The 27,578-nt window shown below is 39.6% G+C and overlaps 1 protein-coding gene across 1 annotated transcript in view; it reads left to right on the top strand.

Moving 5' to 3' along the window:
• The window catches only part of brip1 (BRCA1 interacting helicase 1), a 238,687-nt gene extending 221,690 nt beyond the window's left edge, over window positions 1-16,997 (top strand). The window contains exons 18-21 of the mRNA XM_078166852.1: window positions 10,500-10,612; window positions 10,698-10,780; window positions 10,904-11,170; window positions 15,588-16,997. Of these exons, the coding sequence (XP_078022978.1) occupies window positions 10,500-10,612; window positions 10,698-10,780; window positions 10,904-11,170; window positions 15,588-16,342 (1,218 nt within the window). The 3' untranslated portion in view covers window positions 16,343-16,997. The remainder of the gene's footprint in view (window positions 1-10,499; window positions 10,613-10,697; window positions 10,781-10,903; window positions 11,171-15,587) is intronic.
• The last annotated feature ends 10,581 nt before the right edge of the window (window positions 16,998-27,578 follow it).

The following is a 27,578-nucleotide window of genomic DNA, read 5'->3' as shown; positions in this document are numbered from 1 at the left end:
ACTCCGCTTGGCACTGTTTCCAGGCTTTATAAAATCTAGGTCATGACGGGAGACTTTGGCACATCACAGGACAGTTCAGAGAGAGCTGCTTACAGTCATGTTAATCACTGCTTCTGGGGGGTATTCCATCAAGCAGGCTAAAGGCAAATCCAGGCTTAAATGGCCATGTCTGGCTAATGTGAGCCAGAGTTCTGTTCCATCAAAGTGGCTAAGATTAGCCTCACATCGGTAACCATGGAAACCATGGTTCGGGCTAAGCCTGATACATCGCGCTAAACTCCGGTTTCCGTTCCATCAACCTGAGCCACAACTCCGTTCCATCAAGGTGGTTGACCTGAATCCCAGCCTAGTAACCATGGTAACTTAAGATGCCGGGCAATCCTGGTCTGTAGCAGGATTAAGGTGAGGATTAGCTCCATCTATAATCAAAAAATGTTCAATAGACAAGAACAGACACCTGATAGACAGTTCTCCCAGTGCTTTTACACACTCACAGCTGTCATGTTATGATAAAATAATACGTAGATCATAAAATATATAACATAATTAATCAAAAACCATTAACTATTAAAACAAATTAAAATGTTATAGAAATAAGATAATAAAAAAAAGAAACAATAAAGCCAAAATCAAACTAATAAAAACAAAACTATAATAAAAGGAAACTGAGGCTTTAAAAAAAGATTATAAAGATTGTACACCAAACCACATGAATATGTGATTGCCCTCCCATCCCCACCCCATTCTGTTTCCAATTGGCTAGCAATTTCACAGCCAATTCAGGGTTAGGGTTAGGGTTACTGACAGCAGCTATATAAGGAGTACATCCAAGAGAAGGAGAGGGACACACCCACACCCCTATAAACTGATCATTTCAGAAATGTCATAATCTACAATCAATTATGTGATAAATGCAATGAATGACATAAAATAGTTTGATTAAATGCATCATCTGAAATTTACATAGGAATCAGTAGATAAATGTGATAAATAGTCAATCACTACTATTAATTTACACATGTGGTGAATTTCATTAGGCGTACTTGAATTGTTAGATTTAATAGGTGTTCTTATCTACATATATTTTGTCCCTTTGTTGCGGGATTTATATAACATGATATTGTGCTGAAATGCTGAATTTTCTTTGTCACTTGTGCATTTAGCCTGTCCGCCACCTCCCTTGCTTTATTAATTTGTGCAGTATTGCCTTTTTTCTTTTCTCTTTTCTTTATTCTTTTTTATTATGTCCTTATAGTCCTCATACACTTCCGTAAGGAGCATTTACTCCGCGGCAGAAAAAGCCTCCGCTCACTCCTTTCCTTTGCTTTTTGACATTTTGCAAAATTTTTGGCACTCAACTAGTGTGGGCTTTTTATTTTCCCTGCGTGCATGCATGAGGCGAAGCTTAACAGGTGAGGCTTGAATTAGCGTCAGTTGGAGCCAGCTGATTTCACTTCATGGAACGGGTTGGAGCTAGATTGGGAGTTGGCGTTTAGTCAAACTTCAAGATTACACCTTAGTCTGGATATTCTTAGCTACGTTGATGGAATACCCCCCTGCACTGCCGTCAAGTCGGCCAGTGGGTGGTGCTTTGTTTTGGCTCAACTGTTTTCAACATGGCAGCCAGGTTTCATTTTACAGCTGAACAGTACACTACAATATCAATCAATCAATCAATCAATCAATCAATCAATCAATTTTATTTTAAGCGAGGCTTAACAGGTGAGGCTTGAATTAGCGTCAATTGGAGCCAGCTGATTTCACTTCATGGAATGGGTTGGCGCTAGATTGGGAGTTGGCGTTTAGTCAAACTTCAAGATTACACCTTAGTCTGCATATTCTTAGCTACGTTGATGGAGTACCCCCCTGCACTGCTGTCAAGTCGGCCAGTGGGTGGTGCTTTGCTTTGGCTCAACTGTTTTCAACATGGCAGCCAGGTTTCATTTTACAGCTTAACAGTACACTACAATATCAATCAATCAATCAATTTTATTTATAAGCCCAATATCACAAATCACAATTTGCCTCACAGGGCTTTACAGCATACAACATCCCTCTGTCCTTTGGACCCTCGAAGTGGATAAGGAAAAACTCCCCAAAAAACCCCTTTAACAGGGAAAAAAATGGTAGAAACCACAGGAAGAGCAACTGAGGAGGGATCCCTCTTCCAGGATGGACAGACGAGCAATAGATGTCGTACAGAATAGATCAACATACTAAATTAACAGTAATCCATATGACACAATGAGACAGAGACAGAGAGATGCAGGACAGATGGTAATGACAGTAGCTTACAACAACATTAATGAAAGTAATAAAATTGTAATTATGGCTATTGTGGTACAATATGTTGAAAGTATATATTAATATATGGTAGTATACATATGTGCCAATAATCGTGTATAATAACAGTAGAAGTATGACTAATGATAACAGCAGCAGGAAGCACCAGGCAGGACCACGGCAGCAGCACAACCACACATGTCACACTATCCAGGCACCGTTGTGATATAAGTTAACCTGCGAGACAATGGAGCACAAAGGCTCCGGAGAAGAAGCCGAGTTACTGACATGCAGTACAGCCGAGTTAGCAAGATGCAATAACAGGACATGAGTGTTAGCAAAGGGGGGGGAGAGAGAGAGAGAGAGAGAGAGAGAAGGAGAAGGAGAGAAGGTGCTCGGTGTATTATAGGAGGTCCCCCGGCAGACTAGGCCTAAATCAGCCTAACTAGGGGCTGGTACAAGGCAAGCCTGAGCCAGCCCTAACTATAAGCTTTATCAAAGAGGAAAGTCTTAAGTCTAGTCTTGAATATGGAGACAGTGTCTGCCTCCCGGACCGCAACAGGAAGATGATTCCACAGGAGAGGAGCCCGATAGCTCAAGGTTCTGGCCTGATCTACTTTTGGTAACTTTAGGGACCAATAGACCACTTCGGAGTCGACGTCACGCTTACGTCACCGCAGTTACCTGGTGGCAGAAAAACACTGGAAATAACTTGTACATCAACGGAGGAAAACAGAGAGCTCACGGGGAAAATAAAGATAAAAGAAGAGGAAATGTCTTGTTGTGCTGCAACAGGCTGCCGTTTACACAGTGCCAGGAAAGTAGGCAGGTTATGATTGTTCTGTTTTTCTGTTTACACAGTGCTGCATTTTATTGATGTTTTGAGGGTCGTTTTGATTTCCTCTGAGGCCGTTGCGTGCACGTGCCTGGTTCCGGGGTCGTATGTTGCCCATGTCTGAGGTCTGACTAGCAAGGTTACATTAAACAACACTTACCCAGCCATACAGGTGCAGTTCGCTGTCAGTATATAATTGGTCGACTTGTTCAGAATCGCCCACATCTTGTACATCACTGTTTTGTGTCCTTGTCGCTGGCTAGGCAGTACTTCGGTCCGTAGAGCACAAAAACCATCGGATAAGTCTCGGTATTCAATGTCTTGGACATGACCGCAAAGTAGGCCACAAAATTATAAGCATCAAGGGATTTATATGCCTTGAGTTTTTAATGTGTATAAACTTTCTCCACAAAATATAAAAAAATGTCCAGCCGCTGTAGCTTCAGCCATTTCGTTGGGTCGGTGACCCACTGACCCGACAGTAAGTATGGGTCAGGAAACCTCACTCCGTTGCTAATTGTTAGCTTATTACAGTAAGCTAACCTGTCTTCGGTTGACAAACCCTTAAAATAATCCAAGGAGGCGTATGTATCTTCCATATTCCTTATGATTCTTGATTTTTGCACTCCTGCCTGTACTGTTGACAGTGCAACTGTCACAGTTTCTGCCATCAGTGAGGCCCCGCCCTCCTCACTGTTTACCAACACCGAAATGGTCTATATGCTTCTGAAAACATCGAAAGCAAGAAATTGGCACCGCAGTAACAGAAACTTGTGGCGATCCGCCAAGGTAATAATAATTAAAAAAAACGTCTTTAAATCTCAAAACATCCCTTCCGCCATAATTCATGCCTCCGACACACCTCCAGCACCAGCCAATGGCATCCCCTCAACAATACACTCCTCAGTTTACAAAATGGTGTCATGGCAAGATGGCGGCTGGTCTTACCTGAGAGTAACCGTGTCCTCTGTATGTCTCCGTATTCCTCAGCGCCGTGCCAATCCTTGGCTTTTGAAAAAGTCCGCGATCGGGTCGGAGTGTTTGTGTTTGTCGTTTGTGTTTTGTGTTGGAATTTGAATACACTTGGGTTTAACTGTGTGACATTGTCAATTGTCTTCTTTTGCTGGTCTTGCATTGTCTTGGTGGTTTGAATTCAAAAGGGTACATGATACAGGGTCAAAAGGGTCTGAGTTGTGTATCCTTGTGGGGATTACCTGACCACTACTCAAATTCAAATTGTCAGAGGGAGCTCTGACTGGCACCCCAAAAAAAAAGAAACCCCAGGTAATCCGCTATAAACTTGATTCATATTTGACTCTAATGACTCTGAAACTAAGAGCTCACATGTGACCCCTACATCTCTGCAAGGGTTCACACCCAAACAGGGTTTAAAGCCTGCAACTTCGTACCAGTCAGGTAGAACTGAAGAAGCTTCTTGGATGAGAGGCGAAACGTCTTCAAGAAACGCAAGCAAGTCCAATTGCCTAAAATATAGCACTTAAGATATGTAGCATGTTCTTACATTGCCAATTTCATGCATAACTACTAACACATGCACATTCTCTTTACACATGGACCCAGACATATTAATTTGTTTGTTCTATGCCACACTCACACGGCAGTGCCCCATTGCTAAGATAAGACATATCAGCTCATCTTCTCTCCATTTAGGCCCAATCCCAATACCCCTCCTTGTCCACTACCACTTAGCCCTTGGCCCTACCCCTTGGCCCTCAAAATGAAGCAACGAGGGGTAGGGATAGAAATCTTTCCCTAGGAATTGGGACACCACTCACTACGTCACCGCGTCGCTTACATTCACTCATACGTAACTATTTTAAACAGGAAGTTGCGAGCCATCTACATTTCCAACCAGCATCTACAATGGAGTCTCATTCATCCTACCGATCGCGTTTGCCGCATTCATCATGCTTCGTTTGATGAACGACAGACAACAGGGGACTTCTGCTCGCTAGCTAACCAGCTAACATTACGAGGCAGCATAGTTATACTAGCTGGCGTGTTATCGTAATGTGAAAACTCCGACAATTTTGCAGAACAGGACAGATGACAGACACCAGATAGTGCGAGCTAGCTAGCTAGCTAACAAGCAACCTGATGAAGGTAACGTTAGCTATGTATGAACTTTTTTCCCCATCTCTTGCTCGGTGGTAGCCATGGCGACGTCTGCCCCTCGCTGGCAAGTCAGCATCTGAAATCCCTCGCTCCGAAGGGCTAGTTTCATACCCACTACCTATAGTTATGCCCCCTACCCCTACATGCAAAAAGGAATTGGGACACCACTATCCCTCGCGGGAATGCACAAATGTAGGGGTAGCGCTAAGGGGGGGTATTGGGACGGGCCCTTAAACTACTCCAGTACTTTAGCTACCTGCATGGCCTGCATTCCCAGACAGGCATAACTCTTGCATGCTACAGCCTAAGCACATACTATGGCATTTTATTGGCCTGTTGTGTTATTGTGACAAAGATCAAAGGTTGAACTTGAAAAAGTCCTACAGAGAAAGCCTTGCCAAAGGTGGTGTTACATTTGGGTTGAATTTTTCCAATGGCATGTTTTACAGTTAACAGTCACGTCCTGTATGAGTGAGTCAAACAATAAGTGGCTTTAACAAGCAATAAAAAGACACTTAACAACTGATAAGGCATTTCTCTTAGTGTAATGAAGGGCTCAGTCAGTCTCTTGCTACTGCCCTTTTATTAAAGAGAAGTCCAAGAGCATTTTAATTCTAAGACCTGCAAGCATGTAAAACAGATTGTTAAAGGAGATTTTGGAGGAATGTTATAGAGTTCATGGAAATCATCAAGAAGACAGGATGATGGATGCTCCAGGCACACTCAAGGCTGTACACATGGCTTTTTTCATGAACCACTGAAAGAAGGCTATATAATGCATGTTCATAAGTTACTGCTCTTATATTGTTTTTATCTTGTTTTTTTTTGTTTTTGTAAAGTGTCTTTGAGTGTTTTGAAAAGCGCTATATAAATAAAATGTATTATTATTATTATTATCATTATTATTATTATTATTTCACTACCTGTAGTGTCCTTGTCAGCACCACAGGCCAGCTTGAAAGTCACGCTATAGTCCACCTTTTTTTAATGTATATTCAACCCTTTATTTAGGCTTTAATAAATATTTTCACACAATTCATGGCTAGGGACAGTTTAAAACTGTTTTGATACCATTACTGGTGCAATATAAAGTTTCAACACAGATACCAAAAACTAGAGTTATTACAATTCCTTAGTTTTAGAGATATAAGCCTGTTTTTGTTTTTTGTTTTGTTTTTTTTTTGCTTAACTCCTTTTTTTTCAGGTACAGAAGCTTAACTTCTCACATGTGAAACAATGCTGACACAAAAGCAACCCTACATAAAAACTAGACAAATCTGATCAGCTCTCGGTCTTTGGTAGTGTTTTTTAGTACTTGGTGCTCTGCATATTGTTTGGTTGTTACCAAAAGTGTTGAGGTTTGATACCAGGGGTTAGTAGCACAAATCACTTTAAGTAATGATTTTCCTTAAAGTCCAAGTTAAGGTTTTCTCAAAATTAATTCAGCTGCACAAAACACGTCTTTTCCTCCAGGTTACCTTAAAATGTTCATTTAAGTATTTAAGGGCTTTCTCCTTATCTTGGTCTTGTTCTTAAGGAATCCTGTAAAGTTAGTTGAAATATTGCACAAAAGACTTAAAAAATCAAAAGTGTGAGCGCAAACGAGCAAACAGTTACCATGGAAATTGTAGAATTTAATGGTTGTAAAATCTTTCATTGTAGTAAATGTCTGTTGCAATGTATGTTTTTCCTTAAACTAAGGAAACCCTCTAGGGAGCTCTGTGCGACACTTTCAAGTAAGTACCTCAGCTTAAGAGAAATCAAGCCTTAAGTGTCTATACTTAAGTATACTTAATGAGAAAACTTAAGGTGTTTTGAGGAAACCGCTTTAGTGCTGTAGTCAAGACCACTAAAGTCAAATTTTAGACAGACTGAGTCAAGACAAGGTCCAAAAATGGAGGTCAAGTAAAAATAGAGACTGAGTTTAAAACATCTGACCATCTAAAAACAAAGACCAAACAAAAACCCCGTGCCCATTTAATTTCGTCATGTTGTCTTACAACAGTCGCATTCATGGTGATATTATTGTAGTTGAATAAAATCAAATACTGTATATGCTGACCTACTAGGGGAGACCGCTGTAAAGGGCATGACAGGTCAGAATCAGCACCCATTAGACTTCGACTAGTCAGAGTCTGAACACCCATAAGACTGAGAAAAGTCAGAATCTAAACAACCATGCATTACTCAATTACTCATGGATGTCAAGACATCCATAAGAAAATGAGAAACATTTTGTCGAGACTGAGACCACACTCAAGCACAACAACCCTGTTCCATAATGATGCCTGTCCTTACAAAGCAGATCTTAAGTCAGGCTCAGCCTTAACATATAGGTCAAATCTAGCAACTTGACTTTTACATTCATTCCTCTTTAGAACAGTTATTTTTATTGGAACATAAGACAACAATTATTAGAGAATAAGCAGGAATCTATGTGTAGCCTTGGTGGCATGTTGAAAAGCAGTGTGATAGTCTGATGTCCTGATGTCCTGAGTGTGTGTTACACACACACACGGATACTCTTTTCAAGATGAGCCACTCAACTGTCAGCTCAGCCTTATGTGGCAGATGAGGCGCTCAGCAATCTCAGTGACAAGCACAAGATGTCCCGGACCGCCAGAGGCCTGCACACTGACACAGACGTGCACATACACACACCCCACATAAAATGTAGCTCAAACAGATGCGCTCCGCTGCAAGTCATGCCTACTGGACAAATATATGTTTTTAGAGATGAACAGGTTGCTGTAGAGGCCAAGGCCATAGCAAGCGAGTGATCTCTTGACATTTAACTAATCCCCTCTAGCTTGTGGTTTCTTGCACATTTGGGAGATTTGCTAGCAGCCAGAATTGGCTTTTTCACATATGCAACCTGTCATGTTAGATTGGACAATGGCATGGTACAGACTGGAGATGTGATGGCTCAAACGCTGAAATGGACTGTGATTGGATTTAGATGACACTGTCGGCTTGAGGCTACCAGCCTTTCTGTTCAAGCTGTGGTTTTAGAAGTGGATTCTTTAACTGCTCTGGTGTGTCATGCATTGAAAAACATCTCACCATAAAGCCAGCAGCATTAACAAGACTTTGTGTTGCGTAGCTGTATGAGTTGCCCCCCATTCACAATCTGCACTACTGCTGTATTTCTGAAAATAAATCCCGTGATTATAAATGTCCTGACAAACCAGACATCATCATACAACTATAAACGTTTTCCAGTATCAGTGCAAGTTTTCTGTGTTGGCAGGTGTTGCTCAGTGTTTAGCATGCTTCTTAGGTAAGGTGTTATTAGTCATTGTCCAACTTTGCTGCAAAATTTAGGAATTCCTGTGACTCTGCTTGTTTGTTTATGTACTCAAACCCAGACAGGCTGCAGTGGCATTGCGTGATGCGTGTCAGGGAACAGGCTGTACCTGCCATGGCCCAGTGTTTGGTGGCTTAGGGCAAACACACGGTACCTGTCAAAAGCAGTTAAAGCCCCGTTCAGCAGCCTGCCCTGCATGGCATTCCGTCAGACGCCAGCTGAACTTTTCACTTGTCAATTCTGAAAGGTTAGCGCTAAAATCAGCAGCGACAGATGCAAATGGATGGATGCTTTCCTGGCATTTCTGTGCAGGGATGCTTCATGTCACCTCAGCCACCTTGTCTGCCATGTCCTACCTCAACTCTGCTCTGCTATGGTTTCTTTAGCCCCTCTGTTCCCCTTTCAGAACATATCTGTCTATGAGGGCAAGTAATACCCAACTCCCTCAGGTCCTGAAGGTTTCTTGTGCCAGTTTCTTGTGCCAAAAATGCTATTGTTGGGCATTTGGCCTTTAATTTTTAATAGTGTACAATAGAAACACAACACCAGGATGCCCTGTGATTCATTTTGATACCTCTTTTTTGGTTTCTGCAACTTTTATGACTTACATTTTGTTCATGTTTTCTTGAGATCACCCCCTGAACAATAAAGTAGAGTAAGTTGCTGAAATAGTATTGTAACTGCTGTTCTCATTGTCTTTTTTAGTCAGTTCAGTCCAGAACTAGATCAATCAGCTGAACATTTCTGTTGAGTAGATGACATTAGAAATACGTTTTGTAAATATTGTTGTTACAAAAAACAAAGAGTGAGAACAAGCAGCTTGTGTGGTGCTTGAAAATACATCTAATATTTATTTTTCTCATCCTTACCAAAGTCTTTGATAGAAACCTTTACTGTCTGCTTTTTAAGGGTATTCTCTACTTTGGTTTTACTTCCAAATACTTTAATTTCTAACCTTGAGAAGACGTACACAGTGAGGTGCAGACAAGCATGTTTTCAAGCAAAATGAAAACGTGGCACAACTCTTTTTCAGTTTATTATGTCAACTTCATTCTCTCAATGTTTTTTAGTTATCTTGGCCTTATCATGTTAAAGTGATTCTCAAAAGATGATGATAATGTTGCCATGTGCATCTAGTTTTATATGATGGCTTATTATAAGTCACATGGCTATTTGTTGCCCTAGAGCCCAGTTCAGACCAATGGTTCGCGACAAGATGAAACCAGAATGTTGCAGAGAAAAGTTGCAGCGGTGTGAACTGGCCGGTCTGAGCTTGACTCAAGCTGGCTGATGGTGTGACCTGCAACTCAGGCGGCTGATTTTAGAACATAAAGCATGTTACCTGTGTTAACGGCCAATCAGCTTGTAGTGGAGTCTCCCGGTCAATTCAAAATGACCGCTTGCTGTTGCAGGTGCTCTGTCCCCACGAACTCTCTGTTTCTGAATACAGTCCATCTGATGCTCATTTTGTTTATTTGCCGTTTCATCACTACTACAAATGCAACTGTGGTCAGTATCTCAGTGTCATTATCCTCATTCATATTTATTTATTTTTTTACAAATTATATTCACACATAAAATAAGCCTGAAAAGCTGGACATCAGAATGGAAGAGAGTTGTTGCACAGAGATGATATACCTTCTCATCTAGTTGCATTGGTGTGAACCGGCAGGTTTTAAGAACGTTGCAGAATAGCACTTTGCAAGTAACTGCCTGTGTCAACTCATCTCATTGCAAATCTTTTGTCTGAGCTTTAAGGAAACAGAAAGAACCTCAGACACCACCCTGATTAATGCAAGAAAACTAAAACATTTGGTGTATAAAGCATGGTGTACTGGGGAACAGTTGTTCATCATGTTCAATTTTGATGGAATTTCATCCAAATACTGTCCCATAGGACATTGTATCATCTTTTAATTTACTGGCCTTTGGTTTCAGGTGGAACTGAAGATGAAGTACAATGACCAACACTGCAAGAACAGGGGTCTTCTCCCAGGCCATCGCTGGTATGAGATTCAGGCCTACAGAGCTCTAAACCAGGCCCTGGGAAGGTAAATCTGCACCTGGAGGTTTATTCAATAATTAGTTTAGTGCTCTCTGTATTTTATACTTAAACCTTCAAACTTAATTTCACAGGTGTATCCGTCACAGGAATGACTGGGGTGCCCTGATTATAGTGGATGACCGTTACAGGAATAATCCCAATAAGTACATCACAGGTACTGTTTGAGCACTTCATGTAACAGCACAGCCTCTCAACTTAAACACTAGGTGGCAATAGTTATCCACTGTAAGGCTGCTGGTAGTGTTCGTCTTTGATGTATGTGTTTGTGTAATCTCAGGTCTGTCAAAATGGGTCCGTCAGCTCGTGCAGCATCATGACACCTTCAGCAATGCCATGCAGTCTCTGGTAGCATTCTCTCAGGTGCAGCAGAAGGTGGAGGTGGCTCCTTCAGACAGTCAGACCCTCAGCTCTAGTGTCTCACCGCCAAACAGTCACTTGTCAGGTCTGACCAAGGCCTCAGAACCTCAGACAGCCCCCTTATGTGTCAAACCAGCTGAATTCCAGCAGGATACAAGCCCCTCAGCCGAACAAAATGAAAAAGCAGGTGAGCTGAACTGAAAAGTTGAAGGTAGAATTTTGGTGCTGTGAGGTTAATATCTCTATCAAATATTATCTGCAGTATGGGAAAGGTTTTACATGTATGCTTTTTACCTAGTGTGCCTATGTTCTGTGGGGGTTTTTTTCTGTTTTTTTTTTTTTTTTTTAATCTTAAGTTTAACAGCACAGGAAAACAGGGTAAAAGATCAGGCCGGCATCATTGTATGTTTTTTTTATTGTCAACAAACCCCATGACCAAAGACCAAAACCATGGGATTGGACTTGGATGTCTGTACCAATACCAAAACAAGAACTTACATAACCTAAATAAAATTCGCTTTTAAATTAGCAAAGTAATCCCATTAATTAAAAAAAAAAAAAAACCCACATTTTTTCTCTGTTTCTCAGTACTTTGACTTTCCTACTCCGTCTGTGGCTCTCTGCCTGAAGCCCATTCATTCTGTTTTTACAAAGGCTCAATAATTTTCTAAAAAAGCTGGTGACTGTAGTTTTTAGCAGAGGTTACTCAAAGAGGAGCAAAGTGGATTTGATGTTGACTATTTTCTGCCGCAGACTGATTTGGACAGTGTGTGTGGGATTGAGTTGTGTTCATGATAATGAAGAAACATGTCACCCTGTGAAACAGTGTGGCTCACTGATGTGTTTTTACTATTTTTATGGCACAGAGAAATAGATGTCAGTAGATACATCCATTGTTGGTTTTATTCTCTTCATGACATTTGCTGACAGTAAGAAGAATAAGGAATATTGTCACTTATCTTTTACACATTTTTTATTGGGGTGGAATGGTTAGGAGTAACATGAAAGGGTGAAATTTTAGAACAAAAACACCTTTTATTTTTAGATTTAAAGAAGTATTTCACTGCTGTAAAGATGTTCTTATAAAACCAGGCTGTGTATGCGGTGCAAAGATGCAAATACTTTTGAAATTGGTGCTACATGACCAGAGAAAACTGAGGGAAAGGGCTGTGCTTTTTGCTTTTCCTCAAGAGGTAGAAAAACTACCAGAATGCACTGTGCTGCAGCGGACCAGTAAACACCCTTGCTGGTGGTTGACGTGAATGCAGCTTGGCTGTTTTTCCACAAGAAACAATATGGCAGCTGGCTGGAAACAAATGATCGTGAATTACAGTTAAACCACAAGCTAAAATATGTTTCTGAAAACACATTAGGCAAGGATTAGGCAATACTGTAACATAATCTTGGTTGTCTTCTTCCGGCTTTTATGTGTTCATGAGTAACATGGACGCTATAAAGATGTGTTGCCATTTATTGCTCAGCACGTTTAAACAACATGTTGGTAACAGTTTAAAGCTTTTTATTACAAAGTGGTTTTGTCCCAGACTTGTTGCTGCAGTATCAGTGCATCACCTAAAATGACTTAATTATTGTTTTACCCGACTAATAATTTATCTCAGTCACTCTACGTGGACAGCAATTAATGCTTACAACCTAATACCATATTTTAAATTATGTGTGAGCAAAAAGATGACATGCAATATGGGAATTAATTAAAAAACAACAACAATTGCCATCAGCCGAACATCAACTTTGGTGTGCCAAAATTTTTGCCAACTCTCCAAGTTGTTGTTCCAACTTATAGGGGGCATTCGTGGCTTTTTCCAGTCTGAAATTAATTTATCTGAAAATTCCAACACCACATGAATGCAACAATTAGGAACTGTTTCTGCTAAAACAAAATCAGTGAAATCAACTCAGTGGCTAAGAACATAATCTTACCCAATAGAACAGAGGGGTATTCCAGGTAGGAGGTTCAACAAACTCTAAGTCTATCCCTGAACTCTGAGTTGACTTACTCTGAGATGGGAAACTCTGAGTATCCGGTTCCAGAACAGCTGATCTGAGTTAGTTCAGTCAACTCTGAGTATGTTCACTCTGAGTTAAACCGACAATAAGAAGCCATCATCAATGGAGCTCCGACTCCACGATTCACCATGGCAACAGGTAAATAAAAGACAGCGCTCCATTTTAATCCAGTGGATGTAGAGATATTAATGCATGTGTAGCAGACGGTGCACGTTTATCTTTAAAAGAAGAGCCTGAGTCAGAGCGAGTGTAAATAAGTTAACCATAAAGTTAATAAAGTTTGATTCAGTGTTGTCCGTTTAGTCATCATTTATCAGACTTACATAATTCTTAATGAAGATAAAGTGATGGAATCTGACTGTGTATCAGGCTGTAGATATATTACATTACATTATATTAATAATATATAATAATATATTTGTTCAGATTTGATCTGATGGGAAAAAACACAGGAGGCAGCAACTGAAAAATAGGAAGATTTGAAACATATAGGCTAGGCTATAGATAAAAGACATAAAGACATGACTGTAAACTCACAGTCTGACCCAGTAATAATATGTTTGGTGATTTGCACCTGAAAAGACGTTGAGGTTAAAATACAGTAGATTTGAAAATGTTGCGCATCTAATTGTATCTTGACTCAACAGCATTCAGTGACTTTATTTCAGATACAAATGTAGTAAATTTAAAGACACTGAAATGCTGCACCATTGCTCACTCAGAAATATGAACATATAATCCCCAATATTAGGCTATAGGAATTATGTTCCATCAGTGCGACCAATGACATCAGTGATAGAGATCATTAGTCATTGATACTACGTGTCTAAAGCTTCATACCGATTTAAATAATTAGACCTACACATTATGTGCAATACACATTTGGGAGCTGCTCTAACAGACTGACAGTCTGATCCTTGTGCACAGTGTTATAAAAAATAATAAATATAAAAAGGACAGGTTTGATTCTGAGCTGAGGGTGAATTCTCGCTGTGTAATATTTGAATGTAAAGACAAAAACCGATGTCCAAAGAAATGATTGATGTGCATAAATTCAGCAGCCTAACGTAAGACAGTCCTGAGTAACAAACTAATATCCAGCGGGATTTAGACTGTGACAGACGGTAAATCTCCGCTAATTAATGAGCTTCGATACAAGCTTTCACGGACTGAATGAATGAGGAAATGAAACAGCGTGCAAGAGGGAGGAGACAGAAAAACTCAGGGTTTAGTGAAGAAAAACTGTCAGCGAGCAGGTTATGTTCACAGAGTCTGTAACCATGGTGATTGACTCAGAGTTTCAGTTACCTCTCTTTCTGGAATGGATAACTCAGAGTTTCCCTCATCTCAGGGTTAACTTACTCTGAGTTTTCACATAACCCGCTTTCTGGAATACCCCCCAGGTTTGTTTTGATCTCTGTCCCTCTTGACTTCAGCCGTTTGTTTGCTTTCCTCACTTGCGTTTCTCTTCTCATGAGCTGAACTGAACTGCCAGTCAAAGTAATTTCATTCACCAATGGGCTTTACTGTCTCCAAGGTCGATTGAACATCCTGCATTGACTGAAGAAAAGCCAATAAGAGCCAACTATTGCCAACAGTGCAGGACATCCTGCCAGAACTAGGGCGTTAGATGCTTACTAACTGCCTGACATCAACCAACAGCCAACCATTGGCTTGGCGAGTCAGGGCCCTAAGATGTAGAGATATACCTCAGTTCGTTTACAAGTACATTGTTACAATACAAAGCTGGTTGAAAATTGGCAAAGTGGAAAATGCTGCTTTATGTAAATGTTAGGATCTGCTTTCAGTCTGTTCAATTCATGATAGGGATGCGATGAAGAGGTGTTGTTTCTCTATTATAGCTCAACCTCTGATAAATAAATACTTTAAAAAATTAGCTATTAGAACCACACTGATCCCATGGTCTGACACCTCATTTATCTCTTCTCTTTTCATGAGGTATAACATCTACAGCACAATGGTGCTTGTCGGTTTTGTGCCCAAGGATAAATGAGCATGACAACATAACAAGAAAATATGTTTAGGTGACGTGTTTGCTCAGTGCCTTGATCGTAAACCATTGTCTTTGGGGTCATGACAAGGTTGAGCTGTTTACCTAGTTGAATTCTGTGTGGTGGGCGAGGGTGGTAGCAGAGCAGTAGCAGACCCCCACCCTTCCCTCGTAGTTGGGGGCGGGGGCCATGGGATCCTTTGAGTGGCTTGCCTCATTACTGTAAGGTCTGTGGCGTGCCTGAGTGGCGCTGGAGCGAACTGATGAGCAGATGTTTGACTGTTACTTTTAATTAAATCCCCTTGACCTTTGTTTGGATTATATTGAGCGTAAACCCGCATTTATATTTTCTATATTCATCTTCCTCATTTATCTTTCTGTATAAGATATTCTTGGCAGCAGTAGTGCTTTGCATACCAGGTTCATTTCATGGTTAGACCTAAAAGCTTCTTTGTGAGTCTCAAAGTGTTTCCTCTGCTGTCTTTGTCAGAGTTAGGTTATATGCCAGTATTAGGTTGTAAGTATTTGCTGTAAACTGATTTTGCTGATTGTGTCTGATCTGTAGAATGGTTGAATCCGGTGGACAGTCCCCCAGCAGAGCCCCTATTACATCAAAAAAAACCAGCTCGGCCTCTGTACCACATTTTCACCTCCAGCCCCATCAGCAGCAGCTTGAGGAAGCCAGTCTTTAAAGAAAAAGTGCCCACTAATTCCAACCAGCACTTGGAAACATCTTGTCATTTGGAGCACAGGGAGAAACAGCAAAACCCCTCTCCACAAGAGAAGACTGAGGCAGCTTGTCTTGAAGAAAAGCCTGGAGACATTTCCCGTGAAATCAAAGTGAAAATGCACAATTTGGCTCTGAAGCCTTCTCAAGTAACAAACCCCCCTCCTGGCTGTGATGGTGAACTGCTCTCAGCTGACGATCCAGATGAAGATGAAGAGGAGGAGGACCAAACTGTCTTCTTTACTCCAGAACTTTTTGAGGATGAAGGCAACAAAGACAGCCCACAGAAAGAGACAAAGGTCCAGTCACTTCCTAAGATGGTTTTAGGGGCAGTAAGTCCTGCACTGCTGTCAGAAGAACATTTTGGCTCTGAGCAGGCCCGAGGGCAAAGACAAGCCTCTGCTTTTGATGAACAGAGTGCTATTTCAGTCAGAGAGGACAGCACAGAGCTGTCACAGGGACTGGTAGAAGAAAGCATAGGGCAGAAGCAAGGTGAGGAGGGAGAGCAAGTGGATAACCAGAGCAGGCAGAAAGGCAACAGGCTTAGCAGGTTGTCCAGGTACAAAGCTCTCTCCACTCCAACAGGTAACTAACATCCTGGACACCAGAAATACTGTGGAAAAAGCAGAATGTAAACAGAATGTCTGATATGCAGTAGATTGATATTGAAACAGATTGCAGTGCAGTGTACTATATAGTTCATACCATTGCTGCAGAAGTTTTAAGGTTTGTCTTGCAAAATTTCCTGAACAAGCTATGTTGTAAAGTGTCTACACATATTACAGCTGCTTTTGGCAACAAGCCCACACACTCTGACCGTGCATACAGTAGATGATGAAGCTTCAGACATCTCAGATTAGCCTTTAATGTAGTGTGACAGCACATCTTATTAAAGCCACAAATCCTAGTTAAAAAACCCAGAAGTAACCAACAGCATTGAAATAGCAGCAGCAACCGAATTTGCCTTTTAACAAATCATTTAAATACAAAACTATGAACTAATTTGTTATCTAGATAATCATTTTGTTGTGTTTTAATGATGTGTTCATGGATTATTGGTGTGGAATGTGGATACTTAAGACATGCCTGATTTAACATAAAGAAGAGACCTTCATTTTTTTAATTTCAGTTCCAGTTATGTTAGTGTGTTCTGTTCACTCATGTGGTGTGGATACACATTTGTTTAATTTTAGTACCATAATTCATATAAAGCAGGTGATGTTACAATAAAATGAAATATTTCCTTGATATTTTTGTCTGATCCTTATTTGTGTTTTTTTCTGTAAAACATTGACATGTTTGTGATTTGCCCAATTTTAGTGATGGAGGTACATAAGAAAATATGTTTAACGTATCAAAAGTACTCAGTGCAGAATGACCACTGTCAGTGTTGTATTATTGTGTTTTTTATCATTACTGATGCAGTAACACAAAAGAGATTATTAACTGTTGTAGGAGGTGGCTGAAATCATTTTAATTACTTATGCTTAGTGCAGTTAAATCCATAACAGTTTCAGAAAATCGTAATCTTAATAGTAAATAGTAAGTACATCTGTCTAATAAATGTGGTAGAGATATTGAATATAAATATCTCCCTCTCAAAAATCATGGAATAATAAGTACAAGTAGCATTAAATGTAAATACTCGAGTAAAGTGCAAGTACCTTGAAACTGTAGTTTAGTACTTGAGTAAATGCACTAGGTTACTTTTGCCACTTCCAAATTAGAGATTAGACTGTGCAGTAAAGACAAAATTTAAGACTGATATTTAGGTATAACTTTTGAAAAATGTGTTTATTATTATTATTCCATTATCTATCGGGTGGGAATTAGGCCCCATGATACAATATTATCATGATATTTAAAGTCATGATACAGCATTATTGCAATTTTAAATGTTTTGCAATATGCTGAGTATTTTGATAACATATATCGCGATTTACTACCTTTTTTTCAACTGCTAATTATGTCCCACAAGGACAACTTTGTCAGCACCTGTTTTTTCTAAGAGATAGATAAGTTAAGTCTAAGATAAAGTTTACAGTCTGTTCATGTCACTTCAGTCATTTTTATTCCAGCAAAACGTATCTGGTGAACTGACAAAAGCAATTGATTTTATTATTCTAGTGGGCTATGAAAAGTTTAATCTGTATTTGTAATATTAATAATTTATATAATAAAAAGGGATACTTGGCATCCATTTATGGATACAATATTGCCACAAAAAAATATGGCGATACTATGCTGTATTGACTACCCACCCTCCCACCCCATTATCCATATCAATGAGGGTAGACTTAAACACCTCTCAATATAACAATACAACACAAGTCAACAACAGCACAGATTGCGGCCTCCAAAATGACTATAAAGTTGAACCCACGTCTCTCTAAAATAAGTTTAATAAAAATGAACCATTCTAACCTCATGAAGGTATTGTGTATTGGGAGAATGCTGTATTAGATTGCATTAGATTGAAAAATGGGGAAACTGAGTGTTTAGCTTCACATAGAAAAGCTCTACCACTACTACGGTATATGTTAAAATATGTTCCCTGATTAAATAACTCCTATAATAAATCTAAATATATGAAACTAAGCCAGTGATGTTATCACCGGTCATTAACAGTCCAGTTACCATATTTGTAGTCCTTTGATATTATTTAATCTCTGCATTATTCACTGACATTTAGATCTTAATCTTAGATCTTTTTTTGTATTTTCTTTGTGGAGGAAAACAGATATTATTTGTGACTTATGTGCAATACAGTATGTATGTGCAATCAGCAGTTGAATGGCCATGTGTCATTGTTTGAGTGCGAGGAGCTGAAGTGATTTAATCAAGCCAATGGAAAATACAGAATCAACATGCTAAGTTGCATGGAGACAGAAATATTTGATTAAATCTGATCACATAGATGTGATTTGTCTCATTACAGCGCAGACTTCACCAATGTGTGATTTGCGTAGACAAACAGCGTAGACAAGTGTTCCATTAAAACCTTTCTTTGCTCATCAGCAGCCTCCCCAAGACCCTTGTATATATAATCGTGCATGACCGCTTGTTAACATCATCAGAACAGAGTGTGGAGAGGCCAGCAAATGTGTGTTGAAAGCACTTAATAGGGAGCCCACATTACTGTAAGACTCAGTAATGGCTGTGAATGACTGTGTTTTTTCCCATTAGACTAATTCAGCTTTTTCCCAGCCCAAAACATGTAAACAATATATGTGTGTGTGTGTGTACTGTATATACGTGTGTGTGTGTGTGTGTGTGTGTGTGTGTGTGTGTGTGTGTATGTATATATGTATATATATATATATATATATATATATATATATATATTAAGGAAAACACTCATATGACTGAAATGCATAGAGCACAGCTTCCCTGTGTGTGTACTGAGTTTGGCCAAGTGATAATGCAGTTGGTTCTGCAGGGTCTGGAAGTGTAGGCTATATTAATGGACACTGAATTAATGAACTAGATTGTTTTAAGATGCATTGATTTGTTTAATTTTAATGTGAAGTGTAAAAACACTAGGTTGCTCTGATGCGTCACATTGCCTCTGGTACAACTAGGTATTCATTTTTATCATTTTTAAACAGATTTTTTATATTTACATTTTAATTACACTACAAAGACCAAATACAAACATCACACAAACACAATATGAAGACAATTTGCCAGAGATTAAATATACCGACTACTATGCCGACTACTACTGCCATTATTTGTCATACTTTTGCTGTTATTATACACGTATGATTATTATTGTCAGATACATATAATAACATATTCTAATATATACTTACAACATATGCTACCAAAATTACTGTTATTATTAGTTTAATATTATTACTAAAATTAATGTTATTGTAGCTATCGTCATTACTCTATGGATTACTGTAAATTTATTATGTTGATCTGTGCTATACACACAACATCTATTGCATGTCTGTCCATCCTGGAAGAGGGATCCCTCCTCACTTGCTCTTAATGAGGGTTTCTACCATGTTTTGCCTTTTTTGCCAAGGGGTTTTTGGTGAGTCCTTATCTGCTATGAGGGTCCTAGGACAGAGGGATGTCATAGGCTGTAATGGCCTGTGAGGCAAATTATGATTTGTGATATTAGGCTATATAAATGAAATTGAATTGAATTGAATTGACTTGGGGAAAAAATTGTAGGAAAAGACCGGAGAAAGAAGAGAAAGACCTGCCATCTGCGGCTCATGTCATGTTGGAACAGTCCATCTGATTAGGGGTTACATAGTCTCAATATTATCAGTAAACTACCTATACGCTTTTACTGTAATGTCATGAAATGACAAAGGTCAAGCAGGAAAGAGGGCGCAGCTAAAGTGGTCAAGCACAACCTACAACAATCATGGTTTGCAGTCACGTTTCTAGGAGGCAGAGCTTTCGAGCAGACTGGTGTACTGCAATGAGTTCCAAGTTTCAACTCTTCTCTTTGCGAATCTTTGGTATGAACTGGGCTTTATTTCTAATAGTGTAGGATTTCAAACTTGTGTGAGTGTGACCTTTAGAATATTTTCCCAATAACCAACAAACTACCAGCTACAATGTGATTACTACACAGGACACCAACCTTAGTCTGCACCTGACCACCACCTGCTACAAGTGCAAGCATGTGAGAAATAGTTAGCAGGCGAGCACAGGAGCCGAAATGAACAAAAGCACTGGATAAATGGTTGAGATGTCCAGCCTCTGCCACTAACACACAAGTGTAGGTAGTATGAAGGCCAATCACTGAACCCATTGCCTAACCCATACAACGATAAAGACTTTGGGGGCAAGGGCTGATATTTCAGGCTTATCCATTGAAGCCCATGGATATCTGTGCACCGGTCATTTTGGCAAATCTCTATAAACAGGTAAGTGCATATGAATGCAGACACATTTTTAAAAAAGGCTAAGCTAACTTGTTATCATATGATAGCCCAGGGTTCGAAAATTGCCTTTCGGTCAATGCATTCTAATTCCCCACACGGACTATTTACCATCATTCAACTGTAACTGGTCAATATTACTTGGACTGCAAACAAACTACACATGGAAACCTTATTCTTTTTTATTTTATTTTGTTAGAATGTTTTTCAATGGTGTTTTTTCAATGGTGTTTTGGGTGAGAGTGTAATTTCTAATCTAAGACATTTGCGGTCCTCATAGGATTATCACTTCTAGTGGTTATTGTCCTTGGGGTCCATTTGTGAAGAAAATCACCAGGCACCTTCTCTTTAAGAGTATACATTACAATTAAAGCCCAGGAGGAAACACTTTGCTTCTCAAAAAGAAAAGCCATAAGGTGCATTTGGGTAGCCAAAAACTACTTTTTAAAACTAGGTAGTTGGAGGCCACTCATCTTATAGTCCCATGTAAGCTTCTCCAAAGAAACCCTTGGAGTCTTACCATTCCATATGAACTGTCTAATGTGTTTATTAAGAGTTTTAAAGAAACTGTGGTACTGGAATATGTAAGGACTGGAAAAGATACTGTAGTCTTGGTAATATATTCATTTTAACACAATTTCTTCGCCTGATCAGGGTTATAGGTAGATTTATCCATTTCTGCAGATCAACTACTATTTCACTAACCAATGTGGAATAGTTGAGCTTGTACAAATTTTTAAGATTATTATCTTATCTTAATCCAGTTGAGGACTATTTAAATGAGCTTCTTTGTTGATACTGAACATAATCAAAATTTGTCAGTGGAATAATTTCACTTTTTTCATAGCTGACTTCATGTTCTGAGACAGACCCAAATGTATCTAGAAGTATTTGTAATTTAGAAAGGGTATCAAATGGATTTGTCAAATAGAGAATTATATCATCTGCTAGAAGACTACTTTTATGGATTGTTGGACCTACTTTAAAGCCCTTTATGTCTGCATCTTGCCTGTGTGACTCAGCCAGAGGCACAATGGCTAGGACGAAGAGCCCAGGAGACGGGGCAACCCTGTCTAGTAGATCTACTCAGAAAGAAAGGGGTGGACATCTGTTCATTGGTGATAATTAGGGCTTGGGGTTTTTTACATAGAGTGCCAACCCAATTAAAGAAATAAGAACCAAATTCAAACTTAGCCAAGACCCTAAACAAATAAGGCCACTCAAGCCTGTCAAAGACCTTTTCAGCATCCAAAGTAACAGCTATGCTCGGCTCAGCCCTGCAATTGGCCAAATGGATGATGTTAAACAACCAACACAAATTACTGGCAGAGGATCTCTTCGAGATAAAACCAGTCTGTTCTGAATGGATCAATTTTGATAAACATTTACTTAGCCTGTTGGCAAGAACTTGAGGAATCAATTTATAATCTGAATTCAACAGTGAAATAGGTTGAAAAGACGAACATTTTAACGGATCTTTGTTTTGTTTTTTTGTGGATAACAGTAATCATAGCCATGGAGAATGAATCAGGGAGGCTTTGAGTTCCAGATGCTAGATTAATTACATCCATAAGGAGAGGAATGAGTAAATCCTTTAATTCTTTATGGAATTTGGGAGGAAATCATCCTCCCCTGGTGATTTCTTAGATCATAAAAAAGTTAAGGCCTTTTCAATTTCTTTTGAGGTAAATGGAAGATCAAGATTTTTCTCTTCCTCCTGGTCCAGTTTGGGCAACTCAGTATTGGATAAAAGGGCATCTATTGTGGTCAAACCCTCAGGTAATTCAGATGTATACAAATGTATATAAAATTGTTTAAAGGTTTGATTTATTTCTTTTGGGTTGTGTGTAATATTACCAGCTTCATTTTGGATCTGATTAATTGTTCTCAAACTTTCCTCTGCCTTTAATTGCCAGGACAGGACATTATGAGCTTTCTCTCCCAATTCATAATACCTTTGTTTCATTCTCAGAATATTTTTTTCAATGTAGGTAGTTAATGTATTATGTTTCCATTTTTATTGACCAACACACAGTATATCTTTTTATCTATGGATTGTTGAATCTCCTTTTCCAGTTGAAGAGTTTCTTTTTCTAACCCTCTTATTTCTGCAGTATATTTCTTTTTCAGTCCTTTTGTATAGGAGGTTATTTGTCCTCTTAAATAAGTTTTTGATGTATCCCATAATACAAAAGTATTGGGAGAGGAGAGACAATTTGTTTTGCAAAATAGCTTTATATGTTCTCTAATAAATTTACGAAATCAGTTTTTTTAAGAAGGGTTGGGTTCAAATGCCACCTGTAAAAAGTCTGCAATTCCTTTGGCATTAGAATGGACAGAGTAAGCGGTGCATGGTCAGAATGTAATCTTGGCAGATATTCAGACTCTAATGCTCTGTAAGTTATTTGTGTAGACAATAAAAAGAAGTCTATTCTAGTATGAGAATCATGATTCTAGAATGGAAGGAGAAATGTCTGTTAAATTCAAATCCTTCAGAAACGCCACGGTGGTTTTAGCTGCCTTAGTTTTAGCAGTAGTAGTTGCTGACTTATCCAAAACAGGATCTAAACAGAAGTTGAAGTCGCCCCCTATGAGCAAATGCTGATGGCCTCCTGATGCCTTAAAGAAAATGTCCTGAATAAAAGAGACATCATCATAATTTGGGGCATATAAATTCAGAAGCGTCCAGTTTTCTGAGTAAATTTGGCAATGTATTAAAACATAATGGCCTATTGGGTCTCAAATTGTTTCCCGAATAGCACTGGGAATATTTTTATTTGTTAAAATAGCAATTTAGTTAGTTAAGGATGAAGAAAACACTTGTCCTATCCATTCTCTCTTTAATATCTTATGTTCTTGTGTAGTGAGGTGAGTTTCTTGGATAAAAGCTATGTCTGTTTTGACCTTTTTTAAGTATGCTAACACCCTTTTCTTTTTAATTGGCCCATTTAGCCCATTGACATTGAAGCTGACAAATTTCACTATCTTTCCATGTTAGAAATAAACAAACACCACACTATATCAAACAAAGTGGATGGCGCTGCACTTAACAGAAAAATTAGTAAAGAACTTATGGATAAGATCGAAGCGGACGTGTAGCTATTCTCTATGCTGTTGGAGAAGCTGCAGTACAGGCGTGGACCAGCATCAGTTAGCAGTCCCTCTTGGGAGATGTCAGAGAAAAAAATCTGGAATCCTTAGGTATTTTGAGAATTTCCTCTCTCCATCGCGTAAGGTAACTCTCAATATCGCAGGATGAGGGAGGCTGAATGGAAATTTCCTTGCCTGTAACTCCTTTTTTAACATAGCTGTATTCCTTCCTGCACTTCACCAAGGTTGCACTCAGGTCCGGAAAAAACAGCACTGGGTCCCCGTTGTACATGATAGGTCCCACTTTCTCTCTGGACAGCTTAGCAGAGATGCAGAGGATTTTATCCTGGTCCTGATACTTCAGCAGGCAAATGAGGATGGGCCAGGCGGGATGCGGGGGACCGGTACGCTCGCTCACTTACCCGAGGCTCAGCAAAATGTTCTGGCCCCAACATGGAAGGAATCCAGTCATAAAAAAGCACAAAGGGTCCGGCCCCTCATAGCCCTCTCAGAGATTGACAATACAAATATTATTACGCCGCCTGTAGTTCTCCAGCTGGTCAACTTTATCCATCAGAAAGTCTCTTTCTTTACTCAGTCGAAGGACACGGGAATCCAGCTCAGTTAGCTTATCCTCCGCCGTACTGATTTGCTCTTCTGCCTCAGTGAAACAAGAGCATATCCCATCAATCACCCTTTACAGCTCCAAAAATAGACTGCTTGATTTCAGCGGACCATTTATTTCTGTTCATCATTGCTGACTTTAATTTCTGTTAGGTCATTGGACCTTACTTTCTTTTCACTATTTTATTCAAGTTGGTCTCCAATGACCTTTTATTTCAGTTTGGTCCTTGCTAACCTATTATTATGTTCTACACACTGGCCTCAATATTATTTCGGTGGTTAGATCTCACCCTGTTCCTATATTCTGCTCACATTTTTTTTGTTTGTTTTATTTACATATTCATTAGTATTTTCTGCCCTCCAATTAGTTGTCATTTTAGGCCTATTATTCGGCAGATAAATGGCATGTAGGTCTCAGGATGTTGTCTCAGTATCTCTGTGTATCCAAACTGCCATCAATAAAATGTACCTGTGTTCGTTGCCGGTAGCCCACACCATAACCCCACCCCACTGCCACCATGAGGTGCTCTGTTCACAACATTGACATTAGCATCCCGCATGCCCACATGACGCCATACATGCCATCTGGTACACTGTAAACCTGGATTCATCTGTGAAGAGAACACTTCTCCAATGTGCCATTGAAAGTCAGCAGTTGCCCACTCAAGTTGGTTACAATGACAACCTGCTGTCAGGTCAGGACCCTGGTGAGGACTGCAAGCATGCAAATGAGCTCCCCTGAGAAGGTGTGTGACAGTTTGTGTAAACATTCTGTGGTTGTGCAGACTAGTTGTTGCAGTCGCTTTTCGAGTGGCTGTTGTCAGATGATCTTGCAGGTGAAGGTCCCTAGTTGATGTGGCTACATGTTGTATAAGGTTGTAAGGCTGGTGGATGTACTACTAAACTGACAGAAACAACATAAGCGATGGCTTATGGGAATGAAATGAATGTTCAATTCACACACACAGCTCTGGTGGACATTCCTGCAGTCAGCATGCCAATGGCACACTTCTTTAAAACTTGCGACATCTGTGGCATTGTGTTGTTTGATCAAATTGCACATTTTAGAGTGGCCTTTTATTGTGACCATCCCGAGGTACGTGATGCTGTTTAATCGGCATAAGGATATTCCACAACTGGGACTGTAACATCAGCAAGGTCCTTTTCGGGAATACAAGTGAGACGTCAGGCCAACAACCCCAGTGGGCCCTAATGGAAATCTCTTCCTCAAGCTTTTCGCCTTGGTCGATGGTCTGTTCCCAACTACCTCTCTCAATTAAACCAGTCACTGTAATTCCATTTGTAAAAAATACTCTTCAGGTCTAGCCCCTGTTTTTTTGTTACCATTTTTTCCTGCCATCCTGCTTGGACCCAGTTTTCAAGACCTGGTCAGAGAAAGGATTGCATACTGTAAATTACCTTTATGTTGATGGAGTTTTTACTTCATTTGCAGCTCTCTCTGCAAAATTCAATCTTCCAAATACACACCTGTTCCTCTTATTCCAAATTCGACACTTTGTTTGATCTCAGTTTTCCCAATTTCCTAACCGCCCTCCAGATTTTATGATTGATCCCTTTTTATCACTTAATAGGAGACAAAAGGGACTTATACCAATCAGATATGATCACATTTCCAAGGTGAACCCAAATTGCTTAGACACCATTAGGGCCACTTGGGACCAGAAACCTCAGGATCACTGTGTCAATAAACAATGGGAACATATACTAGACCATGTAAATACCTCTTCTATATGCACTAGAAACAGCCTTTTGGAATGCAAGATCTTTCACAGAGTCCACCTCACAAATGCAAAGCTTGCCAAAATATGCCGAAACAGGACTGATTCTAGCAATAGGTGTAAAAGTTCACCTGCTGAGTATGTACACGTGGTCCTGTTATCCAAATTTTGGGCTGCTCTGTGTGAGACAACTGGTAATGTACTGGGTAAAACAATAGACCTTGACCCCCTTGCTGCCCTCTTCAGAGTCTCCTCTGTACCCAATATGCCCAAGACTGCACAACAAGTCCTCACTTTTACCACCTTACCAGCTAGGAGACTCATTCTCCTTAAGTGGACACACTCCTCCCCTTCTACTTATAATAGATGAATTCAGGAGATACTGCAGTACATTAGACTTAAGAGGATCACATTCTCTCTGAGGGGACCCCTTAAGACTTTCTACAAAATTTGGCAACCCTTTTAAATATATATTGACACACCCCTTTTGTGTTTTTGTTTGTTTTGTCTGTTGTCATTTGGCATGGTTCCATTTTGTCTTTGTCCTGGTATGCTTGTGTGTGTGATTGTCTTTCTTAGATGGGTGAGAGGGATCCGACCGTCCAGGAGTGGGATCCAGGAGGATGGATGGATGGAGTTTCCTTTACTTTTTGTGAATGCTGCTTATTTCTGTGTAAACACTAATAAAAGAGAGTTGGAAAAAAAAAGAGACTGATTTTATTTTTTATTACAAAGTCAAATACGAGAGGCTGTGCCACTTGGGGACTGTACTGTTTTATGTGTGAAAAGGAACTACTTCCTGTGACATATAGTGATTTCTGAGAAATCCCTGTCATGTGTCAGGTTTTTTTTTTTTTTTTTACCTAAATAAATGAATAATATCAGTCAAATCATTACTCAACATGAATGTGTTGATTTTGGCATTGATTTATTTTTCGTTGTTATGGGCTCTTTTCTTTTAGGTGAAAAGTCCCTAAGGAAAACATTCATTCACTCATTACCTGTAACCGCTTATCCTCTTAAGGTTGTGGGGAGTGGGACAGGAAACCAACCCAGCTGACATTGGGTGAGAGGTGGGGTGCACCCTGGACAGGTCGCCAGACTATCACAGGGCTGACACATAGAGGGAGACAACCATTAACGCTGCCATTTAAACCTATGGACAATTTATGGTCACTAGTTTACCTAACCTGCATGTCTTTGGGCTGTGGAAGGAAACCGGAGAACTCAGAGAAAACATACAAAGTCACCAGAGGGTTCTGTCCTGGGACTGTCTTGCTGTGAGGCGACAGTGCTCACCACTGTGCCACCCACAGTCTTGAGATATGAGAGGGTGTCAGACATTTCAAAGTCTTTTCAAAAGTTTTCTCATTTATTTCATTAATCACTTACAATGCAGCATAGATTTTATAAATACATGAAAATAAATCACACTTTACTTACCACCAACAATGAAATTTTACAAT

Source organism: Epinephelus lanceolatus, chromosome 4, assembly GCF_041903045.1.
Source record: "Epinephelus lanceolatus isolate andai-2023 chromosome 4, ASM4190304v1, whole genome shotgun sequence".
NCBI lineage: Eukaryota > Metazoa > Chordata > Actinopteri > Perciformes > Serranidae > Epinephelus > Epinephelus lanceolatus.
Note: the sequence above shows the minus strand (reverse complement) of the source record. Positions and strands in the feature narration are given on the sequence as shown.